General features: G+C 39.9%; 1 protein-coding gene and 1 pseudogene across 4 annotated transcripts in view; one reads left to right on the forward strand and one right to left on the reverse strand.

Moving 5' to 3' along the window:
- Positions 1–3,067, forward strand: part of SLC25A24 (solute carrier family 25 member 24) — a 58,054-nt gene extending 54,987 nt beyond the window's left edge. For all 4 annotated transcript variants that reach the window (XM_030868870.3, XM_030868871.2, XM_070046733.1 and 1 more), the window contains one exon: positions 956–3,067. In XM_030868870.3, coding sequence (XP_030724730.1) covers positions 956–1,140 — 185 coding nt within the window. In that variant the 3' untranslated portion in view covers positions 1,141–3,067. The remainder of the gene's footprint in view (positions 1–955) is intronic.
- Positions 3,068–12,944: 9,877 nt separating this feature from the next.
- On the reverse strand, positions 12,945–13,457 carry LOC115859898 (protein LTO1 homolog pseudogene; annotated as a pseudogene).
- Between the last annotated feature and the right edge of the window lie 225 nt (positions 13,458–13,682).

Below are 13,682 nucleotides of genomic sequence, written 5' to 3' on the forward strand. Positions count from 1 at the left end.
ATTCGTGGGCTCTGCATTCATGGATTCAACCAACTGTCGATCGAAAATATTCAGGAAAAAGACTCCCAAACTCCAGAAAGTTCCAAAAAGTAAAACTTGCATTTGCCATGCAGTCCACTCTTTACATTTGTATTTACAGATCATCTACATTGGAAGTACTGGTTAATTAATGATTGACTGCTTGGTTGGGGGAGGGAGGTTGGTACTCGGAAGAGAGATTGGGGATAGAGGCGTCTCAATGCTCAGGGAGTACTGTTTAAAGAAATGGTAGTGGGTGAGATTGGCCAGGGATAAAGCAGAAAGTGAAAGAAAGGCACAGAATGAATACTACTTTAGCATAGCAATAAAAACCAGCAAATCATAAGAAAAGAGAATACTGAATCAGACGGCAGGAGAGCCAGGAGGGCGCTGTGTAATCAAAGTCGAGGAGACAGTGTCACAGTGGGGAGGAATCACAGTTCAGAAGTTGTAGGTTCCATAATAACAAACAACTCCAGCCACCATTTACTGAGAATTTGACAGATGCCAACTGCTTTACATATGTTGCTACTGATTCTTTCAGTGCTGTGCAGTTTTCATTCCATTTACAGAAGAGAAAGACCATCAGCTTTCAGCTCTCTCACTTGGCTAGCTAAGTGTGTTGGGACAAGTTTCTCTATCTTTCTAAACCTCCGATTTCTTACTTATTAAATGGGTATAATAACACTTGCCTTAGAGGATTGGTATATAAAGTAACTAACTCAATATCTAACACAGAGTAATCACTCATATTTGTTATAATCAAGGCATTCACTGTTAGGTGCCATACAGGGAGAATTATTTCTTGGGCCCCTTGGAATAAATTTTATCCTTTTATTCTGTTCGTTCTAGAAAATCATTCTGAATCATAATTGCATAGTCATAATAAAACATGCATGAATATTAAATTAGCCTGGTTTATTTTTTAATTTTCTAGCCATGGTAGAAGGAACCGCACAGCTGAACATGGTTGGGCTCTTTCGACGAATAATTTCTAAGGAAGGAATACCAGGACTTTACAGAGGCATCACCCCAAACTTTATGAAGGTGCTTCCTGCTGTAGGCATCAGTTATGTGGTTTATGAAAATATGAGACAAACTTTAGGAGTAACTCAGAAGTGATATGCTGAATTTTTTGCTTTAGCATAGTTATTGAAACTTTCAACCATCTCCAGAGTGACCTTTTCTCCTAGAGCTGCAACAAGTCCATGGCAAAAAGAAGCTGTATTTTTTTTTCACAAAAGGGAAGAGCAAATCATTGGTAACTTCAAACATTTGGACTCAATTTTATACATTCAGAAATGCTAAAAATCATTGTCTTGATAAGCTCATACAGTCTTGAAAAGGCAATAAAATTATATTTTTTCTTATTAGTCCTTTCTACAAATCTCTGCCTGGAATCCTAAATCTGAAAAAATGTACTTGCTGAACTAAATTTGCTTTGTGTGAATTATAAATCTTTGATCTTTATTTTGGTTGGTTCAAGTTTATGCCAGTTCCTTTATACTTAAATATCTTTTTCTTAAAAACAAAATGATTGGAAAACCTAGAAACTTAAATTATTTATGTATTTTGAATGTCTTTATAAACTACTTAAAATTTCCTTGTAGGACCATTCATGGAGAATCATTGCATGAAAACATAATCTTACAGCAGCCAAATAGGTATAAGGTCTATAATCTTTTTTTAAGCTGAATAAGAATGAACATAAGCGGCAGAACTTCAAGGCATGTGAATACCCTGGTCCACTTATAAGATTTTTGTGTAAGGAAGAGTGATAAAATAATATTTATTTCAGTGTGCACTTCTCCATTTGTCTTGTACTGTTATTTGGTTCCCAGGATGACACACTGATTGTCAGTATATTACTGTTAAATTATCAACACAAGGCAACTTATTTGAAAAATTCTGTTTATTGTCATTGCTTTGAAAAGCACCAGGAAACAAAACCCTTTTACTTGTATCAGTTTCTGAAGAGCATCTCTCTTCTCTTTGTCCTTTGTTTCCTACTTGAGTCAGACTTCCATTTTAATCAGGAAGGCTTCTGGGGACCATTCTTGGTTATCTGAAATTTCTTAATTACATGAAGTAGGTTGAACATGGGTGAATGGCGTTCTCACTTCCCCCTCACTTTTAATTTATTTGACCCTGCAATTCTCAATTTGGGCAGCACAAAGCTAGGAGAATAGTATATATTAATAGTAGTATATATTAATTTTATATATTTGGTACTATGAATGAAAGGCCCAATTTACAAACATGTACATTCATATTTTCTCTTTCCCCCAGCTTAGAAACACATTATGATATAGAAAATTTGATTTATAATATTGATAGCATGTTTTTATTTTACTGAAGCCATTTTTTTTAATCAACTATCTTTTCTGATTTGTGTGATTAGGACTTAGAAAAATATTTATTAATTGAAGTTATTCTTATCATTTTTCAATTTAGTTCTGTTTTTTAAATACCTTTATTGGAGTATATTGGCTTTACAATGGTGTGTTAGTTTCTGTTTTATAACAAAGTTAATCAGCTATACATATATCCCCATATTCAATTGAGTTCTTAAACTCAAGTTTTATTTCTAGTAATTTGTTATAAATTGCCAACATTTTAATGGAAATGTAGTGACATAATAGACATTTACTTTATTTGAAACTACCTCTCATATTTTCCGAACCAGAGAGAAATGTTGGACTTGTGTTTGTGAAACATATCCTAACATATAGTTTTCATTATGTTAATTATACCTGATAAATGTCTCAGTGTTTTTATAATACATATGATAAGAATGGGACTCTTATCTTCAGGGTGTTTGTACTTTTGAATAATACATAAATGACAATATTAAGGAACATGATTAGCTCTTTTTTCACTTGTAAAATTATGAAATGAGTAAAATTTCAGCTACTGAAAAATATTCATTGTTCATTATGAATTTAAATTGTTTGCTCTTTAACATTTGTAAGGAATGAATGTGATTTATCTGTGTATCTTGTATCTTTTGAAAAGAGCCTGGAGTTGAAGATAGTTTATTTCTGGCATTACTGCATATTTACTTTCTGTTTATATTAAAATGTTTTTGAAATGTCTTGTTTCCTCATTTAAAAAAAATAGTGTAACTAAGGCAAAAAAAATGGCTGTGTCTTGCAGTTTATATCTTTGGCAGCAGTTTGAATAGTCTATAGAATTACTGAATAAGACTCACTGTAGTCTTTCCAAATATTTTGGCCTTTTCTGAACAGCTATAACAGTTATTACCTCTGTCATATATTTTGGTATAAGATGATGTTTTTCGTGATGTCCAGATTCCACATTCACCATTTAGGGTGATACCCCCGGGACTCATAGTGCCAAAGAGAGTCCAAAGTCACGGGGCTCCTTGGCACATCTTGGTGGAGTAGCAGTTTGTCTTGAAGTTGTGGGAAACAAAAGCTAAGTAAGTTTACTGGTAAGTAATTAAAACAATTTTATAATGCAGATTTTACACCTATAAAGATTATAAAATTTGATTAAAAAAAATAAAACAAGACTGCAAAGAAATTCTGCTTTCCAACTTGAATGCTACCCGGCCTCCAGGAAAAACGTATTTGCCCTCCTTGGCTCTCAGGGACCCTTTATTAGAAAAATGTCGCCAATTTGTTTCTTACACGTTTGTCTTGTATCCCCATCCAGAGCGTAAGCTTCACGTGAACAGGCACTGCATTTTATACTATTTTGGTTTTTGAGCTTTACATCAGGTCACATGTATAAAAGTATAGCATAGGTTCCCTATGCCCAAATAAGAATTTTCCCAGCTCTTTTGTTCTCATGGAATTTCTTTGTTTTGAGAAGAGCACCAAACGAGTAATGATATGTGTGAAGAGGAGCAACAAATAACCCTCCTTTTCCTCCTTTGCCATATTCCCTGCTTGGGAGAAACACAGAGCAGACTGAGCTCATCAAATCGCTCTCCGGGAGAGCATGCCCTGCAAAATTCCATCTGCCCTTCTGCTTCCATGTAGGACAGAGCTGTGCAAAGGTCCAAGCTGCCTGGGCCTGGACCTGGACCTGCTGCAGCCCTCTGACCACAGTGCAATTGAAGACACCTGTTCACAGCCTTCTGGTTTTTTTGTTTTTTGCTTGTTTTGTTTGTTTGCAAATTGGACTCCACAAGCCTATACTCAGATGCTCGGCCATAGCCACTGCAGCGTTGTTTGTTGTGAAAGCAGAAGTGCCCCAAGCCTGGGCCACTTGGCATTTATTCTGTAAACATTCACTTGCTCATTGGTTCTTTCAGTGAGAATTTATTAAACACCTACTGTGTGTCAGATACTTTTAGGGGCTGAGGACACAGCCTTGAACAGGACTCCATACTTTTCCTAATGGAGATTATCTAGTGGAGACAGACAACAAACGAAGTAAGTAAAATATGTAATAGGTCAGATGGTGATTAAGTGTAGAAGGCAATGCTGGGGCCGAGGTGGCAATTTTAGGCAGAGAAGACCTTGCTGAGAAGGTGCTGTTTGAATAAAGGGCTGAAGAGGGCACGGGAATAGGCCACACTGGTGTCTGGGAAGGGCCTGGACCTGCTGCAGGCACTGGTGTCTGGGAAGGGCATTCTAGGCAGAGGGAATGCAGGTAAAGGCCGTGGGAGGAGGGAACATCGGGGAGGTCAGTGTGCCTGGAGTGGGGTGAGCAAAAAAGAAGGTATTAGGCGATGAAGCCACAGAGAGCTGGAGGGAGGCCTGTCTGCTGAGCACTTCCGGTACTGCAATAGCCACAGTTCCTTGGTAATGTTTCCTAACCAAGATTCAGATGTCTCTCCTCTGGGGGTGGGAGTCTCATTATTGGAAACATCACTGGAAAACCTTGCAGTTTCTGTAACTGTCGTGTCCATCACACACAATGGTTTTCCCTGAAACTGCTGTCCCAACATGATGGCATGTGTATAGGCTACTCTTTGCCTTTCCTTCTCTGGGAAGGGTTTTAATTTTTAAAAAGACAAATTAACTTAGAGACCTTAAAATCTTTCTAGACATTTTCCTAAGAATTAGAGAACTTGAATCTTAGCAAACCAACAAAGCTGTCATTGTGCTCACTTCCTTCTCTGGCCACCTTGTAACTGCCCAGGATTTATTTGTTTATAATTTATACAAATTGTACAATATTGAAAACAATCCTTTTATTTTTTGTTAGTTGATATTGTCTTGCTTTGAATTTACTTCCACCAAGTCAAGATAATAGTAACTGAAGAAGTGATTTGTATTTTGTTACTTTTAAAAGAGGGCCAGGGATTTTAAAGCATTATGAATTACTCTTTCAAACCTAACCTTATCGCAGATCCGTGGTATTTGCTAATCAGGTGTGTTTTCCAAGAGTTTACACTCATCTTTTTACACACCATTCTACAATACAGTCACAACCATGGGTTCAGGATGAATTAGCTTAAATTCCAGAACCTGTAATCAATGTCAGCCACAGATATGCATCACTCAACCCCCAGGGGAGGTCTCCACATGAATCTTAGTGTGCCAACTGGGATGTGCAAAACATGTGACATTTCTGAATTTTCTTTAAATTAGCTTAAATCCAGCTGGAAGCTCCTATACCACTCAGTGTTGTGCAAGTGACCTGGGATCTTGGCCCCTATGGACACTGGTCATGGTCTACCATGACCAGTTGCTGCTAAGGGGCCCTTTGTTGCAGCCTGTGTGGTCCCTTGGACCCCATGGCTGTGCTGTGCTTGGCATGGGGGTAGTTGGTAAGACATGGGGCATCTGTACCTGGGGTCTGGCCTTTCCATTCTGCAAGGGTTAGGAGTTGAATGTGAATCTCTCCATATCTTAGGATCCACCAACCTATGTCTCCTTTCCAGGCCCTGGGTTTGTCCCTTTTCCTTTTTGCTCCTAAAGGCACCCATCTGCTCATCCCCTGGGACTCCTGGCATCCTCTCTGCAGGTAACTTAGATGCTTGCAAAAGACAGAAGAGCCTCTGATTGAAAGTGACTTCTGTTTTCCACTTTTAAAAATCACTGAGGGAAGGAGATATTAAAGCCCTGCCTCCTTGTCTGAAATGAGATGAAAGGGAACATATAAGGGGAATAAATACAAATTAGTCTTTCACTCAGTTATCTTGCTGTTGGCTCTCAAAACACCTCCTGCCCCTTGTACTCTGTGTCTCAGGAATGAGCATTATTGTGCCGCAGAGTGGTGGGCTCTGCTCACGTGAAACAACACATCATTCAGCCTACTGAATCTCTAAATCCCCAGAACGTTACTGATATGTGGCAATGTAGCCTCACAGCCAGACGGTTCAGTAAATAGTGTCCTGAGTGAAAAGTCAACAGTATAATTGAGAGCTGACACTTTTCAAGGAGATGGAAGGAGATGGGAAAGAGAGGAGATGGAAAGAAGAGGGTAAAATTAATTGTAATGTGGAAAAGGATGATAAGATTCTTTGGAGTTAGAACTGTTTCTAAATCTGTTTTGTTTTTGGATGATTTAGGGCATATGTGTGTAAGCCCTCAGAAGACATGGGTGATAAGGTGCAAGTGTAGACTTACAGGTAATAAGGACTCGGGTGCTTGAGGCTTTTGCAGTAAAAGAATCTTCAGGCAGACTGAAGGTGAGGAGAAATTTTTAAGTCCATCCATTTGTGATTTGTTCCTCCTCTGATTTTGTTCCCTTCCCTCTTTACTCTTTATAAAGATGTCCTTTCTGGAGAAAAATGAGAAAATCTTTCATAAGGTAATAAAACTATATCAAGGAGAGGAAAAAGTCAGTAAACAACTGAAGAATTTTGCTGTAGTTTGAAAATTTTGCTATTTCATATGTTTGTTTTCTTTAACTAGTAAAAATGTATGGCTATTGTTTTAGGGACTTCTGACCAGATTATGAGAGATGCTCCTCTCTTTGTCAGGCCTTAATAATTCACTTATTTTTCTTACAAGGCAATGAGCACAAAGATTGAGAACATCAAGAGCCATACATTGGCCAAGATGATGTTATTCGGCGAAGTTCTTTCTATTTTTCTATGGTACTATTAACTTATAAGCAGATGGTGACTCCTGGTGAGGTATTTCCCTCCCCTTTTCAGAATTCCCAGCAGTGGAGTTCCCCTTGGTCAGGAGGGGTAGGAAGAAGGACCTGGAGAAGAAGGTTCAGTACAGTGCTGTGGACATGCCCTCAAGGTGAGAAGTGAACCGACAGCCTTATTTATCACCATGATAATTGCTCATGATGTTATTCAGCTATAGATTTGCCCACTTGGGGCACCATGGGCCATAAATATGGTTCTCTAGTCACTAATATAGACTTTCCAAGTATCAAGCATGCCTAATTTCTGAGAGAGAGAGGGGGAATTGACTGATGAGTTTGGCAGCCCACTTCATGCCTTCCCTTGTTGAGCTTGTATAAATTCTCTCTTTAAAAGCAAACAGCACAGCCTTTGGGAACACTCGTACAATCAAGCTCTTCCTTTCCCAGGTGGTTGGATAGTCATATAGCAAATGGCTAGGAGCCTCAGCCCAAAGGAACAGTATTTTCCAAGGATTTCTTGCCATAATTTACCCTTTGTCTTACTGACTGGGAACAGAGGAGTTACAAAACTCTTTAAGTAGATCCTTGTATTTGTTCCATCATGCAATCAATGCAAAGTGAAATGGGAAGGCTGATTTTTACCTGTGGTGGTGATAGCACAGGACCAGTAAAATAGTGACACCTGGCCCACAGAGCAAGGCTTCGAGGGTGCTGGTCATGGGAGCTTTACCCACAGCAGCCCAAAGACCACCATTCCCAAAGTATAAACTGTTAGTTCCTAGTTATTGATTTAATTTTTTAATTTTAACACTATGGCCTATCTTTTTTTTTTCCCGGTACGCGGGCCTCTCACTGTTGTGGCTCCTCCCGTTGCGGCAGGCTCCGGACGCGCAGGCTCAGCGGCCATGGCTCACGGGCCCAGCCGCTCCGCGGCATGTGGGATCTTCCTGGACAAGGGCATGAACCCGTGTCCCCTGCATCGGCAGGCGGACTCTCAACCACTGCGCCACCAGGGAAGCCCACTATGGCCTATCTTGCATTAGCTTTTCACTTAGGACCAGATACGATTGTTCAGTTTCAGATGATTCAAATTAAGATGATCTACAAAGTGAGGTAAGGCCAAGTTTACTTCAGCCTTTTAGGTCCAAAGTTTATACTCTTGACTCTCATAAAGTGTAATCCAAATGGTATATGCTCCTTCTGAGGGAAATCATTTTTTGCCAGGCAATAGAATGGTGACTTTAACTGGGGTGGGGGATGGTCTCTGTATCCTTGTTGATTGCTGCCCTTACGAGGATACTGACAGCCTTGGTTGGGTAACTTAAATGGACACATGTACATAATTGCCAATTTAATGTTAGAATGAACTGTCGAGGCTTTTCCCTGCTATGGGAGGAGTCATCTATTGCAGTGCATATTTCTTAGAGCAAAGCCAGGTATTTTTATGGAACCTCCAGGATTTCCAAAGTGAGCCAATAAGTATGTACCTCATACCAATTGCATATATAATATGTACAAAGTAATACAGATTAAGGAGGAAGTTACAAATTTAATAAACTTGTTTGGAAGAACAAAAGTAAACTAATTTTTAGTAAGGAGACATTGTAACTTCTCAAGCAGATCTTCTTAGACATAAGTTGAGTCTTCGAAAGTCATATTTTTTACATGGCCTTCTTGACGTATAATTGACATTCGATAAACTACTCATATTTAAAGTGTATAATTTGATGTGTTGACGTATCTATTTACCCATAAACACAATCAAGATGATGCACATACCGTCACCCCTAAAAGTTTCCTGTTGCCCAAGAAATCACTTATCTGCTTCCTTGTTATCACTATAGATTAGCTTGCATTTTATAGGATTTCATATAAATGTCTGGCTTCTTTGACTCCGCATACTGGTTCCTTTGTGGTGTTATATGTGTCAATAGTCCATTCCTTTTTATTGCTGAGTAGTGTTCCATTATAGGGATATTCTACTATTTGCTTATGGACACTGACCTATTGATGAGCATTAGCACTGTTTCCAGTTTCGGCTATTACAGATAAGCCGCTATGAACATTTATGTACAAGCTGTATATGGGCATGTGTTTTTAATTTCTCTTGGGTAAATACCTAGGAGTGGCATGATTGTCCCACTTGTTCCACATCCTTGCCTTTCTGGATATTTCTCAATTTTAGCCACTCTAATAGGAGTTATGGTATCTTATTGTGGTTTTAATGTACATTTCCCTCAAGATATGCGCTTTTTTTGCCACCAGTTTTGGTAAAAACTGTGTTTATGAGTGTATACATATGTCAAGGCTTATCAAATTATAAGTTTCATCATGGTTAAGTGTCTTTTCAGATATTTTGACCATTCTGGGGGGTTGTTTGCCTTATTTTGGAGTAGTGAGAGTTCTCTCTATATATTGTGTATGAAGGTCCTTTTTCAGGTATATCCCAATCTGGTGATTGTCTCTCCACTCTCTTAGCTATGTCTTTGAAGAGCAGTTTTTAGTTTTGATGTAGTCCAATTTATCAATTTGTTCTTTTTGAATCATAGTATTATATCTAAGAAAAATTTCTTAGCTTTTAAGATTTTCTTCAAATTTTAAGAACATTTTCTCCTGTGTTTTCTTCTAGAAATTTTGTAGTTTAAAGGCCTTGAATTTAGATCTATCATCTGTTTGGAATTAATTTCTGTGTATGGTGCAAGGTATGGATTGAAGTTCTAGCTTTTGCATATGAGTATTCAATTGTTCTGGTACCATTTGTTGAAAGGACTATTCTTTCTCTACTGAACCACCTTTGTACCTTTGTTGAAAATCAGTTGTCCATATATATGTGGGTCAATTGTTGGACCCTATTCTGTTCTGTTGATCTATTTGTGTATTTTAATGCCACACTGTCTTCATTACCGTGGCTTCATAAGTCTTGAAATCAAGGACTGTAAATTATCCAAACTTGTTCTTCTTTTTCAAAGTTGTTTTGGCTATTCTAGATCCTTTGCATTTCCATATGAATTTTGGAATCAGCTTGTCAATGTCTACAGTGAAGCCTGCTGGCAATTTGATTGGGATTACATTGAATCTATAGATTAATTTGGGGAGAAATGACATCTTTCTTAAGATGTCAGAAGAGAAGGTATCTCTCTCCATTTATGAATTAAAAAAAATTTTCTTGATAATATTTTATAGTTTCATAGCAATATGTTTGAATCTAACAAAAAGTCATAACATTGAGTAAAAATTGCAAGTTGTATAAGAATACTTATGATATGTCACCTTTCATATAAGTTTAAAAAACCCACCACAATTAGTTACCAGTATAGTATTTAAAAATAACATATAGTTTAAAATATAGTTTTAAGAAAAGCAACATTCAGATTAGTGGTTGTTGTTGGGTGGGAGGGGGTTATAATTTAGGGGGCTTTCTGGATACTTCAGCAATACTGTTACATCTTAGGCTGAGTAATGGAGACACATCATATTTTATATATACATACATATTTTTATATAGAATATTTCATTGAACTATTTGAGTCAAAACTGTAAAATAGCTGTATAATTTCTAATCTACTTAAAGAAGACAAAGGAAACATGAGAACTTAATCAGCCTGACAGAATTGAGCAAAGGGGATGTAAAAGAAACAGTGAGAATGTGTTATGTACATATCACATGAGCCTGTGTCTATAAAGCTTGTAAATGCACAGATAGGATCTCTACTGAAACCCACAGTGTTATTCCCTGGGGGCAGGGAGTATCATGGGTGGGCTGTGCATGAGGACTTTCACTTTTTAATGGAGACCTACATATTGTTTAAATTTGTACAACTAATATGTTTTACTTTTATAACCTTTAAAACCATAAAAAGCAAAGTGAGATTGTATTCTGTATGACATTTTGTCATCTTAATTGCCCTGGTCCTGGGCTTGTCTGCCTTCAGATTTATCCCTTGCCCTTGCCCTTCCCCTGCCCTGCTCTGTATTCCTAGATGTGACTCCTCCAGGTAATGTTTCCCAGGCTCTCAGGTCTGCCTGCTCCCAGGGGGAGCTGGCCAGTGGGGGCACTGGCAAGAGACTGGGGGGCAGAGGAAGAGGGAAGCCAGGGTATTTCTCCCTGTGCCTCTGCCTTTGGAAGCACCTCTGGCAGCACACACATCTAGACCCACCATTGCAAAGTTCAGAACACCAAGGGTAAAGAGAAAAGATCTTAAAAGCTTCCAAAATGGAGGAGGAAACACAGACCATCTGCAAAGGAATAAGAATCAAAATGCATCAGATTTTGCAGCTGTATCCCTAGAAAGTAGAAAAGTGATAACCTAGAGTCAAAAGCAATGCAACTGTTTACTAAACTGAAGATGAGAACAATAAATTTCCAAAGTGAAAGGAAGTTTACTTCCCGCACATTATTTCTTAGGATATATTCAAGTAAAACTAGGGAGTAAATATACCAAGAAAAAAAGGAGAACGGGATATAGGCAACAGTGGATCCAACCAGGGAAAGCAGTGTCAGGAAGTCTGAGGCTGACAATAGGTGCAGAGAGAAGGAGTCCAGACTGGAGCAGCACCATGGAGGGCACTGCAAAGAAACTCCACAGAGAAGAGGGGTTCAACAGAACACCTGATCCCTGATGGGCAGAAGAGGTTAACGAAAAATGTCATTATGAAACAGAGGGAAAAAGTGCAAGAACATTAAAAGACAGAAACTTCAGGAAAAATGGAAAAGACTGAATACAAAAGAAATGTAATTATAGTGAACACCAGCTCTGCAGTGAAAAATACTGTGTAGTCACATAAATGCACTTATTTTTTGCTTTAAAATATGCTGTTTATTTTTTCTCCAATTATAAAAATAATACATTATCCAAACGGATAGTTTAGGGAGCACAAAAATCCACCCAGGAAAATGACAACAAAAGCCCCTCCATCCCACTAGCCAGAGATAAGCGCTGCTGGTGTCTGTGACAAAGGGGCATCTGAGGCCGCACGGTATGTACAGATGATGCCTTTTAAGTCCGGCAGAAGACAGAAGAACTCACACTAAAAGGAAGGCTGCAGTAAGGCTCCTAAGTTTCTGCACATAGAAGGGTGGCCTTAAAGTCTCCTCCTCTTGACCATTTTTGATGCTGCAGAGCCCCACCCACCAGGGGACACAGGAAGAGCACGTCCTGGCTCCCTGGGGACTGGGCTGGCCTCTCCTCTCAGCCAGATGCCCACGTCCATGGCCACAGGGGATGATGCCCCAGGACTCCACGGGGCATAGCAGGGACCTACAAGCAGGAACCCCAAGCCTGTGGGTGTGACTGTGCGTTCCAGAGCGGGCACCAGGAGACAGGGCTGGAGTCCCAGCTCTGCCGCCCAGTGCCCTTGGATCAGGCAGTCTCTTGGGCCTCAGTTTCCTCATCTATAAGACGGGAATAACGCCCACCTCATGGATTCCTGAAGGGACTTAAATAAAACATGAGAAGCAGGTCACAGAACTGGCACATCTCAAGGGTCAATAAATGTCACAGAACCCATCACTCCTTCCCATTAACCTGCTTCGTGTCAACCCTGTGGCTCTCATTTTTTAAAAAACTGTACCTCTGAGCACTGACCAAAGCCCAGGGGGTAAAGGGGAGGTTTATCCTATCCAGAGCCAACCGGAGTCTAGATCCAGCCAGGCCTGCCAGGTGATGAGAACCCGTGAGCCAGCGGCCTGGACCCTGGACCAGAGAAGAGCAGCCCTGCGAGGGTTCTGCCAGGGCCATGTTCACACAGCAGAGCAGACAGGGCCCAACAAAGGACGGGCTTGTGTGGAGGGGCCCCATGGGGGGCACCGAGGCGACTCAGCAGACCTCGGGGGAAGGAAGCCTGTTCACAGGCCAAGCTGGAACCCTCCCTGCAAAACAATGAATCCCCCATCATTGTTTTGCCTTTAATCACATTTTTAAACACTTAACATACGAACATCTGTTCCTTGATGTTTCGTCTTTGTGCATCTGTCATCCTCAATATGAAAGTCTGGAACCTTCTGCACTAATTTTAAAGTCGGGCTGAACGTTTAGTAATGAACAAAGCTGCTTAAATTTCCCTCTAATTCTGTCTAAGTCTTCGTGAAGTTTATCATAAGTAGGGTCAGCATAAGGGAATTTCTGAATCATTCCAATCAACGATTCTAAGACCTTCATCTTTTTGCTGTCTTTCTCAGTGGCGGAACCGTGCAGGAGACATCTCCTAGCAAAAGCAAAACCTTGGTAGCACCCGATCTCAGATCCGATTTTAGCTCCATGTAACGTGCCATACTGTCTTCCTTCAATCATACCCAAACTACTTCCTTCTTCATAGCCTTCCTGATACCTTTCCTCGTGAAACCTCTCATCCGCCATCACGATGGCGTCGAACATGTCCTGACTCCCGGGCCGGCAGCCGGCCCGACCACAAACCATGCCCCTCGAGCTCCGGCACCTGGCGCTGCGGCCGCAGACCCGCGAGGCTTGGGCACGGACGCCTAAATGCACTTTTATTTTTTTATTTATTTATTTTTTTAACATCTTTATTGGGGTATAATTGCTTTACAATGGTGTGTTAGTTTCTGCTTTATAACAAAGTGAACCAGTCATACATAAACATATGTTCCCATATGTCTTCCCTCTTGCGTCTCCCTCCCTCCC

Source organism: Globicephala melas, chromosome 1 (assembly GCF_963455315.2).
Source record: "Globicephala melas chromosome 1, mGloMel1.2, whole genome shotgun sequence".
Classification (NCBI taxonomy): Eukaryota; Metazoa; Chordata; class Mammalia; order Artiodactyla; family Delphinidae; genus Globicephala; species Globicephala melas.